General features: G+C 49.4%; 1 protein-coding gene across 2 annotated transcripts; it reads right to left on the bottom strand.

Annotated features, from left to right (window-relative positions):
- Positions 1–43: 43 nt before the first annotated feature.
- Positions 44–22183, bottom strand: RPS6KA4 (ribosomal protein S6 kinase A4). 2 transcript variants are annotated; one of them, XM_039363392.1, is made up of 17 exons: positions 21858–22183; positions 17046–17120; positions 15691–15909; positions 15473–15588; positions 15089–15196; positions 14317–14397; positions 13641–13744; positions 12884–13034; positions 12192–12353; positions 10105–10230; positions 9483–9616; positions 8140–8233; positions 7109–7279; positions 5887–6078; positions 4189–4348; positions 1815–1978; positions 44–834 (listed from the first exon to the last, which is right to left on the bottom strand). In XM_039363392.1, exons 1-17 carry the CDS (start codon positions 21904–21906, stop codon positions 628–630), a joined length of 2313 nt encoding a protein of 770 aa, XP_039219326.1. In that variant the 5' UTR covers positions 21907–22183; the 3' UTR covers positions 44–627. The 2 variants fall into 2 exon arrangements, with proteins under 2 accessions (XP_039219326.1, XP_039219328.1); XM_039363394.1 differs by having other exon boundaries at positions 5887–6000.
- Positions 22184–23453: the final 1270 nt, after the last annotated feature.

Here is a 23453-nt window from a genome sequence, read left to right as displayed (position 1 = left end):
GGTTCGGATTGCAAAAACGCACTTCGCCACTAGAGGGAGGGCCAGGAGGACCGCGGCCCTCTGCTGGCCGTTTGGAAATCTGCAGCCCTGTCTCTGCAACAGCCTTATTCCGCTCCACCTGCCCCACCGAGGCCTGGAGGGAAGGGGGCCAGCAGCCCCACCCCACCCCACTCCCCGCACGCAGAAAAGCGGCAGACGAGTTGCAGGGGTTAAGAAATAAAATGGCGACGCTTCGCCCGTTTAAAAATGACCAGACGAGCAAAATCTCCCTGGCTTTTGCCCTTGTGGTGCAATCGGATGTCGATTTGGCTCGGAAATGTGGGGAGCCCTTCCAGCCATCAACCCTCCAGAGCCCCCCAGGATCTGCGCCCTAAATCTCTGCCTAACAACCCCCGGGTTTTCCTGGCCTTTCCGACAGAGAACGGTCGCTTTCAACTGGAAACACACACACCCCGCCTCATTCTAAATGAAGGTATCACATCATGGTGGGTGGGTGGGGTGGGGTGGGTGGAAATAAGGGGTGGGGGAGTGGAAGCTGGGCTCCCCGATGCTCCCCGAACAGCAACATAGACAATAAATACCCCTTTTCCCATCCAGCGCTTCAGTGCTCGGGCCCTCCCCCGGCTGCTACGAGGGAGGGTCGTGGCGAATGGTGGGGATCTTGGATTTGGGGGGGCGGGAGGAGGACCCCGAAGAGGAGGAGGAGGAGGAGCTGCTGCTGCTGCGGCGGCCCTCAGCACCGGTGCTGGACATCTTCAGCTTGCGCCGTTTAGCCAGAGGGGCATTTTCCACACTTTTCAGGAAAAACCCTTCGCGCTTCCCCTTGTTAAAGGCCTAGGCGAGAGAGAGAGACAGAGACAGAGAGAAAGAGAAACTGTGATTTGATCTGATCTTTAAATCAAAAGATGGAAATCATAATCGGAATAGACCTTGGAGGTCTTCTCCTGAAGCAGGAGACCCTAAACCGTTTCAGGCAAATGGCTGTCCAATCTCTTCTTGAAAACCTCCAAGGGAGGGAGGCAGGCAGGCAGGCAGGAAGGAAGGAAGGAAGGAAGAAGGGAGGGAGGGAGGAAGGAAGGAAGGAAGATGGGAGGGAGGGAGGAAAGGAAGATGGGAGGTAGAGAAGGAGGGAGGGAGGGAAGGAAGGAAGATGGGAGGGAGGGAGGAAAGGAAGATGGGAGGTAGAGAAGGAGGGAGGGAGGGAAGGAAGGGGAATGGAAGGAGGAAAGAAAGGAAGATAGGTAGAGAAGGAGGGAGGGAAGGAAGGTAGATAGATGGGAAGGAAGAAAGGCAGGCAGGCAGGAAGACAGGGAGGAAGGAAGATAGGGAGGAAAGGAAGAAAGACAGGGAAGGAGGAAGGAAGGAAGGAAAAGAAAGAAAGAAAGAAAGAAAGAAAGAAAGAAAGAAAGAAAGAAAGAAAGAAAGAAAGAAAGAAAGAGAAAATAGTAGAATAACAGTGGGAAGGGACCTCGGAGGTCTTCCAGCCCAATCCTGCTCAAGCAGGAAACTCTATACCATTTCAGGCAAGTGACTGCCCCGTCTTTTCTTAGGATCAGCTTCTATTTTCTAACGGGGATGTCCAACAGATTTAAGACGCAACCAATAATTTCTGCATTTTGGCCTCCTCCAAAGGGTCATTTCCAATCCAGAGGTTGCTTCTGTGTGTGTGTGTGTGTGTGTCCTGACAGTTTTCGATGACACTCAGCGGCCCCAAGGGCCTCCTTTCCCATATAACCGCACGTCATCCATCCCGTCTGTCCCCTGGGGGGGAGAGAAAAACCCGAATTTCCCAAGCTCAGAAGGGGCTCTCTCACCATAAACGTGACGTTCACGCCCGTTCGCACAGCGGGCCCGGAGCTCTCCAGGATGTCTGGCGTCATCAGCGGGGTGGAAGAGAGGGCGCTGCCGTCCTGGAGCCACTCATTATAGCGTAAGTTGGACATTTTCAGCCGTTTGGCAGGGTCCACCGTGAGAAGACCTGGCCGGAGACGGGGAGACGAGATTTAACCACAAAAAAAAAAAAACCCAGCCTCTCGACAAGCAAAACGCCCCCCCCCCCCAATTTTATTACAGGTCGTCTCAAATTTGGTTAACTGGTTGTTATCTTTCGCCTCAAATTTTTCTTCCATTTTTCTCCGCTTCTCTTAATTGTATCAAATTCAAGCAATTGAATTTAATATCTGGTAAAAGAATCTTTTCACTGTGTTATATTCTTGATCTGGTTCTTCCAGTCTTCCCATTTGCATATCTTGATTTTTATTTATTTTTTTAAATTTACTAACCCATTCTTTCCATTCAATCTTAGGGAATGTCTCCCATTTTTACCACCGGTGTTCAAAGAGAAACACTTGGTTTTAACCGATATCTCCGTTTATTCCATGGTTCTGTCAGATTTTTTTTAAAAAGGGGATTTTGAATCCTCTTTCACCATTTTTTTAAATACCCTTTTTAAGCCGATACGTTTCTACAGGATCACCTATTTCCCTTAATTCCTTCAATGCTATATCGCTCCATAATAAATCCCTTATTTAACTACGGTAGCAAGAAAGAGGGCGAAAACTCCCTTAACAGACGTCTCACAGTCACATAAATGTGGGGCTCCGTTGTGGTCTTAAGTCAAGGACCATCTGTATTTGCCAAGTGGCTGTCCAGTCTCTTCTCAAAAAGCTCCAGTGTTGGAGCACCCACAACTTCTGGAGGTAGGTTGTTCCACTGGTTAATTGATTTGGGATTATAGAATAACAGACGGACCTTGGAGATCTTCTACTCCAACCCCCTGCTCAAGCAGGAACCCTGTACCAGCTTAGACAAGTGGTTGTCCAGCTTTTTCTTAAAATCCTCCAGTATTGGAGCATCCACAACTTATGGAGGCAAACCACTGGTTAATTGTTCTCACTGTCAGGAAATTTCTCCTTAGTTCTAGGTTGCTTCTCTCCTTGGTTAGTTTCCATCCGTTGCTTCTTGTCCTGCCTTCAGGCGCTTTGGAGAATAGCTTGACTGCCTCTTCTTTGGGGACAGCCCCTCAAATATCGAAAGACTGCTATCATGTCACCCCTAGTCCTTCTTTTTATTAAACTACAGATACCCAATTCCTGCAACTGTTCTTCGTATGTTTTATCCCCCAGACCCCTAAAATGTAACGAGAAGCTTGGGATCCTCCGGGTTCAAAGCATCCTCTCTTCCTAAACCTCATCCAAAATAACGGCAGGTTACACCGGCCTTGGACGTAGCAGCTCTCCTTTGGGCTGTGCAAAGAAAGAAAGTTGGAAGAACGTTGCTTCTTAAATGCAGAAGCGGCCCAGCTGGCGAAACATCTGGTTCCTCCTTCGCTGTGGGATTTGAGGGGTTTTCCGCAAAACCAAAGGCTGCTTTTGCACAAGACGCTGAACCTAGTTTAACCCATTTTCTACATCTGCACCACACTTTCAGTCGGGCTCACCCAACAAGCACTGCGGGCTGCTCAGCGCGCGCTGAAGCATCAAACCCTTAACCGAGGTTAGCACAGGGTGTTGGGCCAAGGCAAGCCGAGCTAAGCACGTTGTGTGAACACAGCCAGAGGACCCACAATCAGAACACTTCGCTCTCCCTTGGAAGTCCCAAAGGTGCTTGTTTTCAGGAGGCAACTGGACTTTCTTGTTTCGTCTTTGAAGACGTTTTGCTTCTCATCCAAGAAGCTTCTTCAGCTCTGACTGGACGGTGGGGAAGGGAAGGATTTATACTCCTTGCAGACTGCTGGTCATTTGCCTTCTTTGAGAGAGTCGTTGAGGCCACTTGGAGGTTTGTCTGTGTCCTCAGGGCCGCCTGAGTGGTGCAAATGGGTGTGGAGCCTTCCTGGAACTGCTGAAAGGACTGTGTTCCACACCCATTTGCACCACTCAGGTGAGCCTGAGGACGCAGGTAAACCTCCAAGTGGCTTCAACAACTCTCCAAAAGAAGGCAAATGACCAGCTGTCTGCAAGGACTATAAATCCTTCCACTCGCCACCCTCCAGTCAGAGCTGAAGAAGCTTCTGGGATGAGAAGCGAAACGTCTTCAAAGAAAAAAACCAGAAAGTCCAGTTGCCTCTTGAAAAAGCATCGTTCAGACAACCAGGATCTAGATGACTTGAGAATCTCCACAGGCATCTCCCCTGAATGGGTCTCCCCCTCCCCACGCCCAACACATCCCGGGCTGTCCATTCCCCATCACCTCGAACCAGCTCCTTGGCTTCCTCAGACACGTTCCTCCAGGCTTCGCTCTCCAGGGAGAACTGCCCTTCCTTGATTTTGTGCATGATGTCCGCGGCGTGGCTGACTGCGCTTCCTTCCAGGCTACTATGGAAGGGGACCTGGCCGGACAGCATGGTGTACTGGAAGGAGGAGGAGAAGAAACGTGAGCCGAAGGGGAGCCAGCAATACCTCGTTCTCCCCCGTGTGACTGGCAGCCTGTCCTACCTTGAAGGGCGGCGGCTAAAGAGAGGAGGTCTGCCCAGAAGATTTTGCGCTTGGGCTGAACGGTGCCTTCAGCCCTTTCGAGTCTCCTGAACCCCTGGTTTCCCCCCCCCCCCCAATGCCCCCAAACAATTAGCAAAATCCGTGGGGTCCATGAGGCTCGGCTGTTTTCTTGGAGACGTTTCATGACCCAGCTAGGGAACATCCTCAGTGCTGGAAGGGAGGGGGGGAATTGCAAAATGGAGAAGGGTGAGAATGGGAGGAGGAGGAAGAGGACTGTGGGGTGCTTGGTGCTCTCTGAGCTGGGTGGTTTTCTAGCAGACGTTTCATGACCCAACTAGGGAACATCATCAGTGCTAGAAGGAGGAAGGAGGAGGGGGACTGTGGGGTCCTTGGTGCTCTCTGAGCTGGGTGGTTTTCTAGCAGACGTTTCATGACCCAACTAGGGAACATCATCAGTGCTAGAAGGAGGAAGGAGGAGGGGGACTGTGGGGTCCTTGGTGCTCTCTGAGCTTGGAGGTTTTCTTGCAGACCTTTCATGACCCAACTAGGTAGCATCATCAGTGCTAGAAGGAGGAGGAGGACTGTGGGGTCCTTAATGCTGTCTGAGCTTGGTGTTTTTCTTGCAGACATTTCATGACCCGACTAGGTAACACCATCAGTGCTAAAAGGGAGTGGGGTCGGCTGTCATGATCTTTTAATACTGATGATGTTACCTAGTTGGGTCATGAAATGTCTGCAAGAAAAACAAGCTCGGGCAGAAATCCAGTGTACTTTTTATCTAACCGAATTCCCAAAATCTCCCCACCTCCAGTTCTCCCGACAGTAGGAGTCTTAAGCCGTTTGGAGATTGTTAATAAGTAATTATTAGAATCTTGCTTCTTACGCTTTTTTTTTTCCCCAAACCACCCATTTGTATCTATAGTTACAAGCAGGTCTGAATCTTAACCGGGAATCAAATGACACATACAACCGCAAAGTAAAATGCCGCACGCGTGAACACACACACACACACACACACACACAAGCAACCAAGACGATCCAACTCCGCTGGATTTCAATTCCCACAATCGCCCTCCGCTCCCAGCCAACTTGGCATGGCCTTGCTAGCTGGGGGAACGCTGGGTCTTGAACCCCCATACTTCTTGATGGCAAAAAAGCCACACCTCAATGCTTTATACTTATATATCAGGGTTCTCCAACCCCCAGTCCATGGACCGGTACAGGGCCGCAGCATGCCAGCAATCGGTCCGCTCAAAAAAGCAAAGCTCCATCCGCAGGATGCAGGCCGCACACGAAACCACGCACCCTCCGGTCCGTGGAAAAACCTCTCTCCACGGAAGCGGTCCCCGGTGTCCCAAAGGTTGGGCACCTCTGCTGTACATCGTACACAAACTACAGTCCATCGGCTTGGTTGAAGGACAATCCCTTCTCCTTTGGAGCTCGGCTGACTTACCAAGATCACCCCCAGGCTCCAGAGATCGCAAGATTCATCGTAGCCGGCGTCCTGGAAAAGCTCGGGGGCCGCGTACTGGAGGGTGAAGCACGGGGTCTGCATGGGCTGCGAGTTCTGAGGGCAGAGGCGGGCAAAGCCGAAGTCAATCACCTTCACGGGGGCGCCCTCCGACTCGTCTGCGTACAGAATATTCTGGGAGTAAAGTCCCAATGAAGTATTGTTAACCCTTGTGGACAAAAGTCGGGAACCCCCGCTTTTCGTTGCCCCTGGCCTGCCCCGTGGGTTTAACGCGGTGCGCTGCAAGCCGGTTAACTGATTCGGGCACAGATGGTGGCAGTCCACAATGCGCAAAGGCCTGCCTCGTGAAGGGTCATCTCAGTAGGCCAAGTTCCCCTGAGAAAGCCAAGCACATCACAACAGTGGCCAGGGAGTCCTTGACTTAGGACCATAATTGGGATCGGAATTTCAATCGTTAAATGGAGGCAGTCATAAGTTGAATCCCACGTACCCGGGCCTAATTAAATAACAATTTTTGCCACAGTTGTTAAGCGAATCACGTGGTCAGCAGGTGAACTTGTCTGAAATGGTCTAGGGTTTCCTGCCTGAGCAGGGGGCTGGACTAGATGACCTCCAAGGTACCTTCCAACTTATTATTATTATTATTATTCATCGCACAGTCAGCCAGATGCTCAGACTGGATTGTTGTTATTATTGTTGTTGTTATTATTATTATTATTATTATTAATCACATGGTCATTAAGCGAATCCAGCTTCCCCCACTGGAGGGTTTTCTGCCAGAAAATGGCTGGGAAGGTCCCAAATCATGATCATACAACCACAGGACGCCACAACCGGTTGTTTTGAGGACCAAGTGCCCAAACTGCGATCCCATGACCAGGGGAGGGCGCGACAGTCATAAATATGAATACAGGTTGTGAAGCATTTTTTTCTGAGGCTGGCGTAACTTTGAATGCGGAAACAGGGCCCTCACAAGAAGAGCTTCAGACGAGGCACCTTCACTCAACCTAGCTTCTGAATTTCCCACCTTTGATCAGACCGCACAAAACAACCCACCACGTCTTAATCCCAAGAAGTTCGGTTCACAACACGCCCGAGACAAACACACCCCTCGGTTGATTGCACACTGGCCCAGCTTGCATAAATGCAACTTTGGGCCCTCGGAACCTCACTGGGAACCCAGCCTCCCCCGTTTTCCTAGTACCTCGGGCTTCAGGTCCCGGTGCACCACTCCCGAGTCGTGCATGAAGCTGACGGCGGACACCAGGCTCCGCATGATCTGGCTGGCTTCCGACTCGCTGAAGTGCTGCTTCTTCTTGATTCGGTCCAGGAGCTCCCCTCCCCTCAGCAATTCCATCACCAGGTAGGTATGATACTGCGGCGGAGGACAGAAAAAGGACATCTGGTGGTACCTTGACACTCAGCTGCTTTGAAACTCATCAAATTTGGCCCTGGATGCATTTAGACCCAATTTTGGGTTGTCCACCCGGTACTCATTGTTGGTTTGGTACTCAAGGCACAAGCTAGTACTTGTCGTTGTCGGCTTGTGACTCACTACATTATTCCTTAGGGGGAAAAAATGGGTATTTCTCGTTGTTGGTACTCTCGTGCCTCCCGGAACCAATTAATGATGAGTACCAAAGTACCCTGTAAATCTGATAAATTGTGATAAACCATATGTCATGATTCCGATTTGGGGGATATTTCAAAGAACCTTGAGGCATTGTTTACCTTAAAGTCTCTTTATTAGTACAGCACCCTTCTGCACAAACATGGTGGATGCCAAGATCTGAATTCCCCTCCCCTGAGCACATAATATTCAAGCACAATTCCCTCCTCCAATTAGCAGTCATTAAATCGTGTTTGCCAATAGTTTCTTATCTTAACTAATCCCCACATTTATTCTTTCCCCTCCCCTCCCAGCATCATCTAATTTAACTCTAAAAGTACCACACAGCTTATACAGAGAGTGGCTGCCTCTTCATATTTTGTCAAAGCAAGAACATCCAATGTTAGCATATACTAAGAATAATATCTTTTCCTAGTCTTCTCGCCCCTGCAAGGTAGGCTAGTCCTAGACTAAGAGGCTAGCCCCAGAGTCCCCTAACCAGCTTCCATGTCTGAGGTTGCACTTGAATTGGGGGGGGGTCTCTCCGATCTCGGGATCCAACCCTTTCATCCTTAACCAGGTTGGGTTTCTCGAGATGCTTCCTCTTCGAGAATTAGAATCCTCACCTGGTCATGATGAACATCGTGAAGCTTGACGATGTTCGGGTGGGTTTCGCAGATCTGCAAAGCCGCCACCTCCCTCTGGGTGTTCACTTCCATCCTGAATGGGGGTAAAGGAGGAGAAAGATGCCACCGCCCATCGCAGCCGATTCCGCAACAATGAAATCCTTCTTTTCATTTCATTGCCTTTGCAATCCAGCCCACCATGCCTCCCTCCGCTTTTTGCGCAGCACCAGTTTTAACCTCGTGACAGCCTCTTCAGGTAGTATCCAGCCCGAGAATCCAAATAAAACTCCAGGTTCATTCCGTTTCCGAAAATCTTAACTGTTTATTGAATACACTGCTTGGTTATGTTGAAGCGAAACTAACTCTGAGGTTCCACAATTCACAGACTTAAAACGAAAATTTTCCCAGCCAAACCCCCAACTCTTAAGTAACCAACAAGTTCACTTCTTTATGGGAACCTTCCCTTCTGGTGTCCTTCAGGCTCTCACGGTCTTCAGCTGAATCGAAGTAGTTTCGTTTCTCCCATCTACACACTTCAAAGTAACACTTTCCCCCCAATTAAAGCTGCCAAAATTTCATTCTTGACAGTAGCTTAGCGACACAGCTGACCTGACCTTCACAGCCAAAGGGAAAATTCTTAATTTTAAGAGTTTGAACACAAGCCCAATCAGGAGTGAAAAAGTTTTCTCGGTCTTCCCACGCTGTGTGTGGTGTTCTCACTAACGTGGAGGAGCGAGAGGATTGAAAATGGATTTTTCCTTGCTGGCTGATATTAATAGCCCAGGCCACCCACTTAAATCTGGCTCAAGATTTTTCCCAAGCCCTTAGCAGTATAGAAGAATGTCAGCTATTGCAGGCTTGAATAGCAAAACACGCCACTTTCCAGTTAGGGCCTTTCTCCCTTTAAAAGGCGGAGGAGCGTTAGAAGGCACTTCTGATTGGCTGCTTCCATCGGCCCCTCCTGATTGGCTGGGGCCGTGTGTATAAATGCCCCTGCTCACAGCCTCGCTGAGGCATTTTGTGTGCTGCATCCGACCTAGGAGTTTCTGGGTCAGAAATCCGAGATCGACTCGGCATAAAAAGAACCCAAAATAATTAAAATAAAATAAAAATAAGAAAATAAAATAAAATAGAACATTTCTGCGATGTGTACGACTCCAAAGTCCAGGGCTCTTCAAACCTGGCCTTTTTATGACTTGTGGACTTCAACTCCCAGAATGCCTCAGCCAGCATGCCTGGCTGAAGAATTCTGGGAGTTGAAGTCCACAAGTCACAAGAGGGCCAACTTTGGAAGACCCCCGCCAACGTCGTTTGGAGAAAGGGAATCAATTAAAAATGGCTACCTTTTGCTGATGATTTTGACCGCAAATTCCGTCCCATTTTGTCGATGTCGGCAACGGCGACAGACCGAGAAACTTCCCTCACCCAGGGGGGGCTCCACCAGGTCCATCTCATATTTTTGGAAGAACGACGAATCCTGAGAGAAAAAGAAAGAGCGCGAGAAGGAGGGAGTTAATGAGTGAGAATGTTGATCCTTGCTCTTAGTATTGCAAGGACAATCCCTTCATCGGGCTTCTGAATGATCTGGAATCCAAAGGTGCTTTTTTTTTTCACAAGGCAACTGAAGTTCCTTGTTTGGTTTTGCAGATTTATCAAAACAGAAAACGTGAAGAATTCAAAAACCTAACAAAACTAGGGGGAGGGAAGAGGGTGGGGGGGGGAAATTGTGCAAAGAAAAAAAAGGCAGCAACTTCCCGACTCCCTTTAGCGCAGTCGACGATAACATTGCAACGCAGCTTTTTACTTTTTACACCACAAGGCACAAGCCATTTCTATAACGCCAAACCTATCTGATTAACAGAGTTGAAACGAGTTGTGTGAACCAGGCCTTCTGAGTTGGAAAGCCAGGATTTCTTATCGTGGTCTTTACCCCACTGTCCTACAGCTTCCGGGAAGATTCCCTACCTTCATCATGGCACTTCGGGCCACTGCAGAGCTTCCGGGACGTTCCCCATCGAGCGCTGCCTCAAGGACGTCGGCAGTCACAGCGTTGCGGTTAAAGAGGATTGATGGGGCAATGAAGGAATATCCCTTTTGGGGGGAAAAAACAAAACAAAACAAGAGACGGCATGGCAATCGCCCAGCCTCAGAGAGAAATGCATCAAAGAGTTGTGGGAAAAGAGAAGAATTGGGGAGGGGGAGAATATGATAGCCTTCAAATAGTTGAGGGGCTGCCCCAAAGAAGAGCGGGTCAAGCTGTTCTCCAAAGGAGCTGAAGGCAGGACAAGAAGCAACAGATGGGAACTAATCCAGGGTAGAAGCAACCTAGAACTAATGAAGAATTTCCTGACAATTATAACAATCAGTGAAATGACTTGCCTTCAGAAGTTGTGGGTGCTCCAGTACTGGAACTTTTAAAGAAGAGATTGGACAGCCATTTTCTGAAATGGTATAGGGTCTCCTGCTTGAGCAGGGGGTTGGACTAGATGACCTCCAAGATCTCTTCCCCTCTGTTATTTTGACCTTCCTTTCTTCCCTCCTTCTCTCCTTCGTCACTGGAGGTTTTCAAGAAGAAACTGGACAACCGTTTGTCTGTAATGGTGTAGGCGTTCCTGCCTGAGCAGGGGGTTGGACTAGAGGACCTCCGAGGTCCCTTCCCACTGTTATTCTATACTCTGATTTGCACAAATCAGCAAGCAGAGCCACAAGGCACCTTGACACCAGGACGTGAATCTTCCATCTCTTCCCATAAACATACTTATTTTCCTGACCCACTTGCCTCTCAATTGGCTGAATCAAAATTTGTTGGGCGAGTCGAGCACCTGAATTTTGATCCCATGAGCCCAAGAACGATCCAACGGTCATCAGCCCCGTCGTAAGTCACGTTTTTCAGTGCCCACTGTAACTTTGAACGGTTGCTAAATAAATGCTTGTAAGTTGAGGACTTGCCCCTATTGGCATTTGCACACAGAAGGTGAACAATCAAGCATCTGTTTTTGAACTATTAAAAGAGCCCCAATTCTCGGGGTGTCGTTTCACCCAAATTTCAGCCCGGCTGCAAGAGAATCCACGCGAGGAAAAGGAGGAAGTTTGAAGCAGCATTCTGAAACTCGTAGCCAAAACGGCAGGCAAGCAAAACAAAAAAATCTAGTCCTCAAAGATGAAAAAAAAAAAAAAACACAAAAACCATTTTTATTCTGTTCCACCGTCTTTGGCAAAAGAGGAAGTTTGTGCGAGACACTTCCTGAAATGATTGAGATCGTGAAAGAAAGAAAGCTCTATCTGGTTTCTAAGCAAAAACCACAATTTTTTTTTTTTACAACTCAGAAAGATCTTTTCAAAGTCTCTCCGATCTTTTTTTCTTCTCCCTGCGGCTTCTGTTCATTTAAATACCCCTTGTTCCAATTATTTGTGGCCCCTTGCCCAAGAGGTTTGAATATGTGGAGAAACCCACAGCAGCAAAATGACAATTTTGACCGATTAATTTTAATTTGATTACCTTGAACTATGCTTCCCAGGGCACCTGCTCTGGGAGTGGGACCTGGGACTGTTAGCCTGATATTATAACACGCTAGCAACCATTAATCCTGGCAATAATGTCCTATTGGTAATAATATCCTTGGCAAAATGAACTTTAAGGGTAGGGAGAATATCAGGCTAATAGTCCCAGGTCCCACTCCCAGAACAGGCGTCCTGGGAAATGTAGTTCAAGTTCAACAGACTACTGCAAATATTAAAATCTTTCTGCCAGCGTTTCTGCAATTAACTGCCCCCTCCAATTTCAGGCAGTCCTTGAGTTACGACCGTAATGGCTCCTGCCCATTACCGTTGTCATGCTCACCCATTTTTATGACCCTTTTTGCGGCAGTTATTAAGCGAACCCAGTGGTCGTACATCTGAAGGCTGCAGTGGTTAAATGGACCCATTGTTTGTTATGAGGCAGTTCTGCCGTAATCCTACCCTTGGAAAGTGCTGACTTTAAAAAAAAAAAATCATAAAATGAGGTCTGTCACCTGCAATACCTGTGGAAATATGGCATGTGGGGGACGCACCTGGAAGACACGGTCTAGGCTGGGAGGGGTCCCAGCCGGAGAGTAAATGGGCTCCAAGCTGGTGAATTCTTCGGCAAAGTTTCGCACGTCCAACTCGTGGCGAATGAGGGGTTTAAACGGCGGCCTCACCTGGCGTGCTGCTAATTCAACCCAGTCCAGGCCCTGGAGAGGAAAAAAAAGTATTGGCAAGAAGAGATAACTAAACTGCAGAGACAAACCGGCTCAGCGTTTCTCAACTTTGGCAAAATGGATGGAATTCAGTTCCCAGAATCCCCCAGCCAGCAGGCTTTAAGATGCTTGATCTTTAACTCCCAGAATCCCCCAGCCAGCCAGGCTTTAAGATGGGTGGGCTTCAACTCCCAGAATTCCTCAGCCAACACGCTTTAAGATGGATGGATTTCAACTCCCAGAATTCCCCAGCCATCCTGCTTGAAGAGGGCTGGACTTCAACTCCCAGCGTCCTGGCTAGAGAATTCTGGGAGTTGAAGCCCAGGCACCTTAAAAGTCACTGAGGTTAAATATCCCTGCTCTGAACAAAAAGAAAACCTAACCAAACATAATAAAACCAGGCGTTGCGCAGTGGCAATGGGTTGTCCCGATCCGTGCGTTGCAGTTCTCCAGAAAAGGAATCCGGAACGAAAGGCTGGTCAGGAATGAACTCGGCTCCAAGTCTCGGCAGGTGCAGGACTTACCCTGAAAAAGGGGTGCTCCTTAATCTCCTGGGCCCCCGTTGGGCCGGACCCCAAGCGTTTCTTGGGGTCTTTGCACAGGAGCTTCTGCAGCAGGTCGCGAGCCTCGTGGCCAATGAGCGACGGGAACGGCGGGCTGCACTTCAGGATCCGTCTGGAAGTTTGGAAGCAAGCGGGGAAAAACTCATTTTATGTCTCATTTTGTGTCCAAGCCTCCATTTCAGACAAATGGCCGACCAATCTCTTCTTAAAAACCTCCAGCGTTGGAGCATTCACAACTTCCGGTGGCCAGTCGTTCCACTGACTAACTGTCCCCACTGTCAGGAAATTCCTCCTTAATTCTACGTTGCTTCTTTCCTTGATCAGTTTCCATCCATTGTTGCGTCTTGCCCCTGCCTTCATCTGCAGAGGGCCTCAGTATGGACCTGCTTCTGGCTTCATCCTAGCCAGCAAGGAGTCATTCAAATATTTTCTCCCCGGGAATCAAGTTATATGTCCACCAACTTCACGGCTCCCTCCCTCCTTCAGTCACTCCTGTACCTGGATGGATTTTTGCCCCTAGATCAGTGTTTCTCAACCTTGACAATTTTAAGGCATGTGGACTTCAACTCCCAGAATTCCACAGCTGTGGAATTCTGGGAGTTGAAGTCCACATGCCTTAAAATTGTCAAGGTTGAGAAACACTGCCCTAGATCATATCCTGCCCCCCCCCCCGTCTCTTTCTTCCCATTCCTGCTCTTCCGCATTGCCCCCACCTCACCTGGACACCTCCGCTTGCGAGTTCTTCTCCCCTTCCAGGGTGAAAGGAGACGCTCCGGTCAGGAGTTCGAAGACCAGGATTCCTAAACTCCACCAGTCCACAGACTGCAAGGGGGGGGGGGAGAAAAAGGCAAACCAGGACTGAACCAGTATGATACCAGTAATCCTCGACTTACGACTGTCTGTTTAACGACTGTTCGAAGTTGCAACAGCACTGAAAAAAGGGGACACACGAGCGGTCCCCACACTTAACGGCGGTCACAACAGCCTGAGGATCATGGGATGAAAATCTGGGCACAGTGCAACTAGCATGTCCGTTGAGAAGGAATCTGGATTCGCTGAACGACTGCACGGTTTACTTAACTGGGGTGTTGTTGGCAACAAGGTCATAAAACGGATGCTTCGCTTAACAGCTGCCTGGCTTAGCAACGGAAATGCTGGTCCAAGTTTTGGACCTAAATCAAGGCCTACTTCTGCTCCACTCCCTCTGCTTTCCTCCACTTTCTCCCCCTAAGATGTCTTCCCCCTCTGTTAGAAAAAGCTTTCCTTTTCCCACGCTGACTTTATCCAAAGCTTCTACACAGACAGCTAATGCCACCTTTTTTTCCCATACTTGAGAAATCTGCTTTCAGGGCTCTGGCTTGTTGCAGGGATTTTTTTTCCCCCAACCGTCTCACCTTGCCGTGTCCACTTTTGCTGCGGACAATCTCGGGAGCCATGTATTCGATGGTGCCGCAAAACGAGAAGGTCCGTTCTCTCTGTGGCAAGAGGAAAGAAAAAGGAAAGAAGGAAGGGAGAGAGAAAGGAAAGGAAGGAAAGAAAGGAAGGAAGGAAGGAAGGAAGGAAGGAAGGAAGGAAGGAAGGAAGGAAGGAAGGAAAGAAAAAGAAAGTAAGTGGAAGGAAGGAAAGAAGAAAGGAAAAAAGAAAGGAAGGAAGGAAAAATTGAGTTTTGATGACAATAAAGAGATACATTTTGTGCAGCTGTAAGACATAGAAGAAAAGAAACCAGCAACCAGATCAGAACCGATGATTATCTAATCCAGGGGACGCAAAACTTGGCAACTGTAAGATTTGTGGACTTCAATTCCCAGAATTCTCAGCCAACCATGGGGAATTCTGGGACCTGAAGTTCACAAGTCTTAAAGTTGCCAAGTTTTGAGGCACCCCAATCTAATCCTACGTTCTGGGATAACTGCAACTGGCTGAGGCATTCTGGGAGTTGAAGTCCACAAGTCATAAAAGCCCAAGTTTGAAGACCCCCTGTTCTAAATTGTTGGCAAAAGCTGGTCGCTGGAGCTGATTCTCCAAGCAATTCTGGCCTCCTCCACAGAGACGTAACTCTCCCCCCACCATTTCCACTCAGTTCTATCTAAACCCTGATCCCATGAACCAGACAATCCTGGACGCCGTTAGGGGAAGAAGCGAGCTTTCCTGGCAAACCAAACTCACATCCTCCGTCACAAATTCCTTGCTCAGGCCGAAATCGGTCAGCACCACGTGGCCCTCGTTGTCCAGCAGGATGTTTTCCAGCTTCACGTCCCGATAAATGATGCCGAGCTGAGGAACGAGAAAGGGACCTCTTTGGCCCTTGTGCCAGCAAGCCACGATAATCTGACAACTGTTTGATCGCAGGAGCGGAGGAAAGACCAGCCGACTCTTCCCCCTGTGCCTTTTGCGCTGGCTCAGAGGCCCTCTTGCTTTCCCTGATGGAGACCCCCTCTAGCTCCATGTCTTTCACCGTGCAGAAACTTGAGTTTTCATCCAGCTCCTTCCTTCCGTTCCGGGCAGACGGGCAGCCCGAGAGATTTAATAAGTCCTTAAATAAACCCTTACCTTGTGCAGGTGTTCGAGGGCCAGAATGATCTCCCCGCTGTAAAACCGTACTTCCTCCTCGGTGAAGTGGTCCCGCTGGTCCAAGTGGGTGAACAGCTCGCCTCCGCTAACGTAGTCTGGGAAGGACGAGGCTCAGGTTGAACCCTCCGCAGGACCAGCCAGCATCCCCTCCCAGCTCGCCATCCATTCTTCCTCCGGCCCCAATTCTCCCTTCCTACCCAGAATCAGATGGAGCTTGGAGTCCGTCTGGAAGGCGTAATGCAGCGTCACGAGGAAAGGCGACTGGCGCACATGTTCCAGGACGGTCCTCTCCGTCCGCGTGTGTTCGGTCGTCTTGGCTTTAGCGACGATGGCCGCTTTCCGGAGCACTTTCATGGCGTAAAGCTTGTTGGCGTCGTGGCCGGTGAGTTTACGGACCAGGAACACCTTCCCGTAGGCTGAAGCGCAAGAAAGGGGGCTGGATTCAAAGGCAGTCCTCCATTTACAACCATCCATTGAGTGACTGAAGTTACAACAGCAGCGAAACATGGCCGTTTTTCAGACTTAATGACCGTTGCAGCACCCCCAGGCTCACGTGATCAACATGCAGACACTTGGCGACCGACTCGTATTTATGACGGTCGCAGTATCCCAGGATCACGGGGCCCATTTTTGCCACGAGCAAAGACAATGGGGAAGGCAGATTCATTTAACAACCGGGTTATTAACTTAATGACAGTGGGGAAAAAGGTCATAAAACAGGGCAAAACCCACTTAGCAAGGGACATGTTTGACTCAATTGTGGCCGTAAGGCGAGGACTCCCCTGTATGCTCTCGATTAATGAGATTGGGTGGGGCACGTTTGAAATATTTTGCCGAAAGAGTGAACTTGCAAAAGGACAGGAAAGACGGAAGGCCCCCTTTCAAATTTTATTTTTTTTCCCTCCCTCCGTGCAGTTTAGCACATCCTGGATCCAGAGTTAAACGCTCCAGTGTCGCCCTGGGGTCACGTGATCCCCTTTGGCGACCGTCTGACCAGCCAAGTCAATGGGGGAGCCCGATTTGTTTAACAACCGTGTTGCTAGCTTAAAAACGGGAGTGATTCAGTTGACAACTGTGGCAAGAAGGATCGTTCAAATGGGGTGAAATTCACTTAACAAACGTCTCACTTAGCAAACGGAAATTTTGGGGGTCAATTATGGTCTCCTTATTTCTAGAGTGCTTCTCTCCTTGGTGAGTTTCCATCCGTTGCTTCTCGTCCTGCCTTCAACCATGTGACTAACTCAATAGCTGCAATTCGTGGAGCAACAACGGTCATAAAAACGGGGCAAAATGTCACCGGACCAACGTCTCGCTTAGTGACGGAAACTTGGTTTCCAGGGCTCACTTTGCAGTGTTCGTTCCGAGCTCTACTTTTCTCTCCCTCCCCCTGAATCAGAGGGGAAAATAGCTGCAATTTCACGATTCTTAATGTTTTATTTTTTTTGTAAAAAAAAAATGCTGTCTCTATCGTTAGACAGAGCGGAGAAGCAGAGAGAGAAAGGGACGGAGAGGAATGCTTGCTAAAAGCCTTGTAAACATGGTTTCCACTCACCTCCGGTGCCCAGGACTTTGAGCAATTCAAAATTTTCCATCCCCACCTTCTCCTCATCATGCCCGGTTAAATTGGCTAATCAGAGAAAGGGAGACAAAAAAAAAAAAATTAAAAATGCACGGGTTATTCTGCCATTAAAAGAATCCAAAATCCAGAGTTTTCATCCCAGCCCGAGATTTATATCCAAATTGTATTCCACGGACAAAAACCTAAACTTGGAAGGACACACACAGGTCGTGTAACCCAACCCTCTCCCCATTTTCACAGCAAGATCAGCTCTGAAACGCCCAGCCTGTGTTTGAGGACTAGAGTCTTGGCCAATGGTATTTGGACCCGGCTTCTTTTTTTCAGTCTGGGGCTGTTCCAAGTAGCAGTTCCAAGGGTGGGGAAAAAATGATTGGATCATTCTGGAGACAAAAGAACAAAAATGAAGTCCTCAAGCCTGTTTCAGGCTTCTGAGGAGAGCAGAGATAGCAAAATGACCAATTGCAAGGGGGGGGAAAAATGAAATGATTTAAAGGCACAGTTGTCTCCGTTTATCCCCCATGCACAAGGGTTTGCTTGGATGTATTTGAAAAAATGCCTTCAAGAGAATTGTAAAACCAAACATATCTGTGTCTTTTTTAAAAAAGCAACATTTTATTTACATAGGAGAAGAGTGCCAAACCAGGGGAAATAGCTTTCAAAAACAAGAGAAAAAAAGTTTCCTTAAAAACATCATGAAAACAGTTACTTAAGACAAAACACAATAGAAAAAATAATAATGAATAGAATAGAACGGAACAGAACAGAATAGAATAGAATACAGAATAGAATAGAATAGAAGATAGGATAGGATATGTGGAATAGAATAGAATGCAGAATAGAACAGAATATAGAATAGAATATAGGATAGGATAGGATAGAATAGAATAGAATAGAATAGAATAGAATAGAATAGAATAGAATAGAATTATTCTTTATTGGCCAAGTGTGATTGGACACACACGGAATTTGACTCTGGTGCAATAAGCTCTCAGTGTACATATAAACAACAAAGTGATAGGTCATAGAACATAAATCGTAGTTACGATCATTAATCGTAACTTACAAACAAGTGATAAAGATCACTTTATCAACAAGAGCTAGCACAAGCCTCTTGAAAAAAAATCAAAAGAATGGATTGGCTGCTAAAATAGCAATAACAATCGCCACAAATAAGAACAGTGTTATGCTCCTGATAGTCACGCCATTCCTACTGAATGGTGATCGAACCAGCCTATCAGTTTTGTAAATCAACTAAAGTAATATATACATTTGGTGTCCCAGACAACTTTCTAAAGAATCCCAGCAATTCTCAGTCTTTAGGGACATGTTAGTTAATGAATTAGTCAACTTACTGAATTTAGAGGCTACTTCAGTGCCCGATGTTGGCATTTTGGCTTCAGCAGACTGAATTTATTATACTGGCTCTATTTCAGCCATCTGGGGCCTTACTAGTTTTTTTCCTATAATCCTTACTTTCAGCATAATTTTTAAAAATATTAACTGCATCAGACCATCTTTTTCCAGCCTAGCGCAACCCTCTAACCCACTTCACTCATTTATTTGATTAATTTAATTTTCTGAACTAAAACAGACCTGGTCACACTAATTGGCAATGCGTGTGAGGCGACGTTTCTCAACTCAGCCATGTTAAGCTGTGTGGACATCAACTCCCAGAATTCCCCAGCCAGCATGCTTTAAAGATGGGTGGACTTCAACTCCCAGAATTCCCCAACTAGCCCACTTAAAGATATGTGACTGGGGAATTCTGGGAATGGAAGTCCACCCGTCTTAAAAGTTGCTGAGATTGAGAAACACTGGTGTAGGTTGAGCCAGGCACCCCCCCAAGGGATCAGCGCGGGAACCGTGGCCCTTTTATTCTATTCTATTCCTCATTGCTGAAATCTTTGATCACACACAGGTCACACTTCCCCACCCAATTCCCACCCCATTTCCAGGCAGGTGAATCACAGGTTAACCAACATGCAGTCAAGCGGGCCCACACTTGCCCAGGAGACTAGCAGCCCAAACGGCCTCTTTTCAGACCACACACACAACACACAACAGCCCATGCTTCAATCTTTCCCCGCAGATGAAATCCCAAAGGAAGTCGTGGGTTTTCCCCCCATATTTCTTCGATCGGCTTTCAGATCAACGGCCTTCCTTCCCGGCGTGCCACGTGCTTTTAAAATTTAAAAATAAAACCAAAACAACGGGCCCTCTAATCCACCATTTTAAAACCGTTCCCTTCTCCTTCGGGGTGTGTATGTGTGTGTGTGTGTCCCTCGAGTAAAAATCCCTCCACGCTAAAGGCAGTCAGAAGGAGAGACCCACGCAGGCACATTAAACACCCCTCCTGCAGCGGCGGCTGTTTTTTCGTGATTTGCAAAAGTGGGATTTTTTTTTTTACCAAAAAAAAAAAAAAAATCGTTCCGTCAAGTCAATGGAAAGGAGAAAAAAAAATCCTAAATCCAGAAGGATCCCGTTACTAGACCTAACCCAACTCCCTTTCCTTCTGCAATCCATCCCCTATCCAAACACTCAGCAAATCCTTCTCACAAACAAGGTCCTGTCCTTTTAATAACCTTCCCCAGCATGCTCTTCTCTAAGGTAGACTGCCCTGCTCTCTGGAGGCTCCATTTTTATTTTGTTTTTGTTTTGAAATCTGGAACTGACAAATGCGGATAACCAGTATTAAACTTCCTTAGCTTAAAGGGCACGTTCAAGTTGTGTTCGGGCCACAATTATCGCTCTGCGATCCAGAATTATGATAATGAAGGAGCAGAAAGAAAAATCCTGGGGGTGTTGATTGACAAGTGAAGCAAATGGGAGGGGTTGAGGTTAGGCTCTAGGTCAGTGGTTCTCAACCTGTGGGTCGGGACCCCATTTGGGGTCGAACGACCATTTCACGGGGGTCGCCAAACAACGCAGTCCGCCATTTTTTTCCCCTTTTCCTTAGCTGTGCTACTCCCTTTTATTCTATTGGCTTTTGAAAGCCAATAGAATAGACTCTCTTGAATAGAGTCTAATTCTATTGGCTTTCAAAAGCCAATAGGAATTGTCCAGGCTGTCTCTGCCCTGCTGAGCCCGCCAAAAGTCCCATTCTGCAAACGGTGCTCCACCAGTTGAGTAGTCGACTTAACGATCGGTTGAGTAGTCCTCGACTTACGACCGGTTGGGGGTCGCGGCATTAAAAAGGTTGAGAACCACTGCTCTAGGGGCTGAGGATGCATCCGCATGAACCTACAGCTGGATTCAGACATCGTACTTAACCTGGTCACCCAAAGATGAAGGAATTGCATTCACACCTGGGTCACTTTCATTAGGCTTTTGATAGCTGCACTCAGGAAGTGTCTCCGTTCCACGTTAAGTGTGCCGCTGGTCTCTATTTTTTTTTCAAACTTGGCAACTTTGGAGGTGTGTGGACTCCATCGCCCAGAATTCCCCAGCCAGCAAGCCCCCACCTCTCAAAGTTGCCAACTTTGGAAAACATGGACCTTTAGATAACTGCTGAGGAGACTCAGGTTTTCCAAATGGGCATAAGGCAATCTCCTTAATGTGCACCCCTTGACAGCCAGAAAAAAAAACCTGGGGGGCTGCTTTAAGGCTCAACCCCCCCAGCCCAGTGGGGGGGCTCCTTCCCCTGTTTGCACCAGCTCACCCCCACCCCAAATTTAAGGCCAGCCGTACCTTGATCACGCTTTCCAAACATACCGTACAGTTTAATAGTGCTTTGATGTAAGGATGCTTAACTGCTGAAGGCAGAGGGGGCGTTCAGCCCCGAAGCAGCCCCCCCCACCCCGAAACAGCCTTCTGCACCCCTCCCACCACCCACCTGCCGCCGCCTCCAGGCGCCACGGCTGCTTGCTCGCGCCCCCCCACCAGCCCGCCCCCACGTGCCAATCCCGGTGGGGGTGGGCTGGTGATTCAGCTGCACACATAGACCCCCTCCCCAGGACACAGACACATCCCCCGGGAGCCCCCCGGTTCCAGCTGGGCGGGGAGGCGGGGCTTGCATCCATTCAGGGGCGGCGCTTCCCCCACTTTGAAAAATAACACTCGGCCAGGCCTGGCCAGCTCGAGCCCCTTGCTCGCTCGGGACGGGGAAGGGTTAGGGTCGCCTGGGTGGGTGGTTGGGGGGTCTCAGGCCGGGGCTCCTGTCTTTGCCCGGCTCTGGATTCTACTCCTACCTTGCAAAGCTAGAAGTGGCGGGCGGGGGGGGGGATGTGCTCGAAAGAAGCAACTGGTGTCTCTCCGTTCCCCTTCCCGGGCGCCGCATCGCGGAGACGGGGAGAGGGTCCCCCGACGGGGAGAGGGTCCCAAGGGATGCCCGGCGCCTTTGCCCCCCGCCATCTCTTCTGCTACAGTGGCAGCGGGGTGGGGGGGGCACCAGATTCCCTTCCTCATCCCCTCCGATCCAGCTCGCAGCGTGCCCCCCAACTCCATTCCCTCCAGCGCCCCAAGAAGGAAGGGTGCTCCCCCGTCTCGGCCCGCGCTCCTTCCTCCCTGCGCCCCCCAACTCGGCGGGCCGCCGCGGCCGCCTTCCTCCCCGCCCTGCAGGATCTCGACGGTGGGGGTGGAGGGGAGGGGACCCCGTTGTCACCCTGCCATTCCACCCCCCCCCCAGCCCCTTCCCGGGGTCCCCTTTCCCGCGCGCCCCGGCTTGGAGAGGTTCCAAGGGCGCGCGGTGCGCCCTAGGCGCGGCTGGCGTCTCCAAGGTCCCCTTGCGCTCCAGCGGGGGAGACCCTCCGGAGGAGGGGGGATCGCCGCCCCGCGATCTTGGGGTACCGTTGGTAAGGGGCAGCTCCACCGTCTCCTCCTCGGTGCCGTCCCCCATGGCCGGGCCGCCGAGCCGTCGCCCTCCTCTTCTTCCTCCTCCTCCTCCTCCTCCTTCCTTCCTTCCTCGCCTGTCTAGCGCTGCCTCCGCTCGCCTTACATGCTGCGGGCCGCACACGCTTCCTGGTGCAGCGAGCGAGCGAGCGCCCGCCGCCGCCGCCGCCGCCGCCTTCTCCTCCAGGCCTGAGTCAAGCGGCAGGAATGCGGGAGCCCGGCGAGAGGAGGAGAGGAAGCGCAGGCAAAATCCGGGGAGCCGCCCCGGGGAGGGCTACGGGACCCCCTGGCTGCCACCCAGCCCACCCACCCATCCACTCCCCCAAAGTTGCCTGCGGTTGTCACCCGCTGGGCAGGCGGCTCCTAGAAGCCCTTCCCCCTTCGCCAACGCCGAAGGTTTGGGGGGGGCAGTCGGGGCGCCGGGCTTCCTTCCTTTCCCCCTCCCTTCCTCAGTGTGTATGTGGGGGGGGCAGTTTTGGGGCGCCAAGGGTTCGTTTGACCCCCCCCCCTGGAAACAGGCCGAAGAAACAGAACCCCCAAGATTTCTGTTCCTTTGGAAGGACACAGGGAATATAGAATAATAAAGAGGTGGAAGGGACCTCAGAGGTCTTCTAGTCCAACCCGCTGCTCAGGCAGGAGAGATCTAAACCATTTCAGATCAATGGCTGCCCAGTCTCTCTTTCTCTCTCTCTCTCTCTCTCTCTCTCTCTCTTTTGAAAGCCTTCTGTCATGGAGCGCCCACAATTTCTGAAGGCAAGCGATTGCTCAAAAAAGGTTGGGTTTTTTTTTCCAGATTTGGGGAGGCAGCTACTCCCAGAATCCCCTTCCTTTTTTCGGTTCAAAGTGGGAATACAAAATCATGCTTAAATCTCCAACGCCCCTAAGCCTTCCCGCCCTTGCATACCCACACCTTAAAAAAATCTGCTTTATGCAGTATTCAGCCAAACAAACAAATAAAAAGACAAGATGCCTTAGCTACAATCCAGTGAAACTGGCAGGCCAGAGAAAGCTACAGGGGAGGGGGTGTCATGGGGAGGGGGGAGCCAGGAGCTCAAATGAAATTAAATCAATCATTGGAACGATCCTGAAGTTCCAATGGATTTCCATAGATGGATTATCTATTTGCAAGGAGACTTGTTGAAAGCTTCATAGGCGAACGGGTAGTTCTGTTCTCCATCCAGAACTTGCAAGTGGCCACTATGATAAATAATTATTACTGTGCTGATAAAGCGGATTAAAATTGGGATTCCTGACTGCTCTCTGAGCTTGGTGGTTTTCTTGCAGACGTTTTGTGACCCAACTAGGTAACATCATCAGTGTTAGTTGGGTTTGCTGCAGATGTTCCTCGTTGTAGCACGGAAGATGTTACCTAGTTGGGTAAAGAAACATATGCAAGAAAACAACTGCGTTCCAGTCCCGCCTTTGTCATGAAAGCCAGCTGGGTGACTTTGGGCCAATCACCAGGTGATTCTGAGTTCTAGTTCCGCCTTAGCCACAAAAGCTGGCTGGGCGACTTTGGGCCAATTAGCAGGACATTGTGAATTCTAGTCCTGC

Source organism: Crotalus tigris, unplaced genomic scaffold, assembly GCF_016545835.1.
Source record: "Crotalus tigris isolate CLP2741 ecotype Arizona unplaced genomic scaffold, ASM1654583v1 scf7180000019553.37968852642:3898890, whole genome shotgun sequence".
NCBI classification, from domain to species: domain Eukaryota; kingdom Metazoa; phylum Chordata; class Lepidosauria; order Squamata; family Viperidae; genus Crotalus; species Crotalus tigris.
The sequence above is the reverse complement of the archived record's forward strand: the minus strand, read 5'-3'. Positions and strand labels throughout refer to the sequence as shown.

Bases quoted from the DNA above. Each gene is read 5' to 3' on its own strand.
- RPS6KA4 (XM_039363392.1), bottom strand. From the start codon at position 21,906: ATGGGGGACGGCACCGAGGAGGAGACGGTGGAGCTGCCCCTTACCAAC. The intron at 15,910-17,045 runs GTGAGTGGAAAC...CTTGCGCTTCAG, and splicing joins CAAAGTCCTGGGCACCGGAG to CCTACGGGAAGGTGTTCCTG. The intron at 6,079-7,108 runs GTACTAGGAAAA...CTTTACTCCCAG, and splicing joins ACCGGGACCTGAAGCCCGAG to AATATTCTGTACGCAGACGA.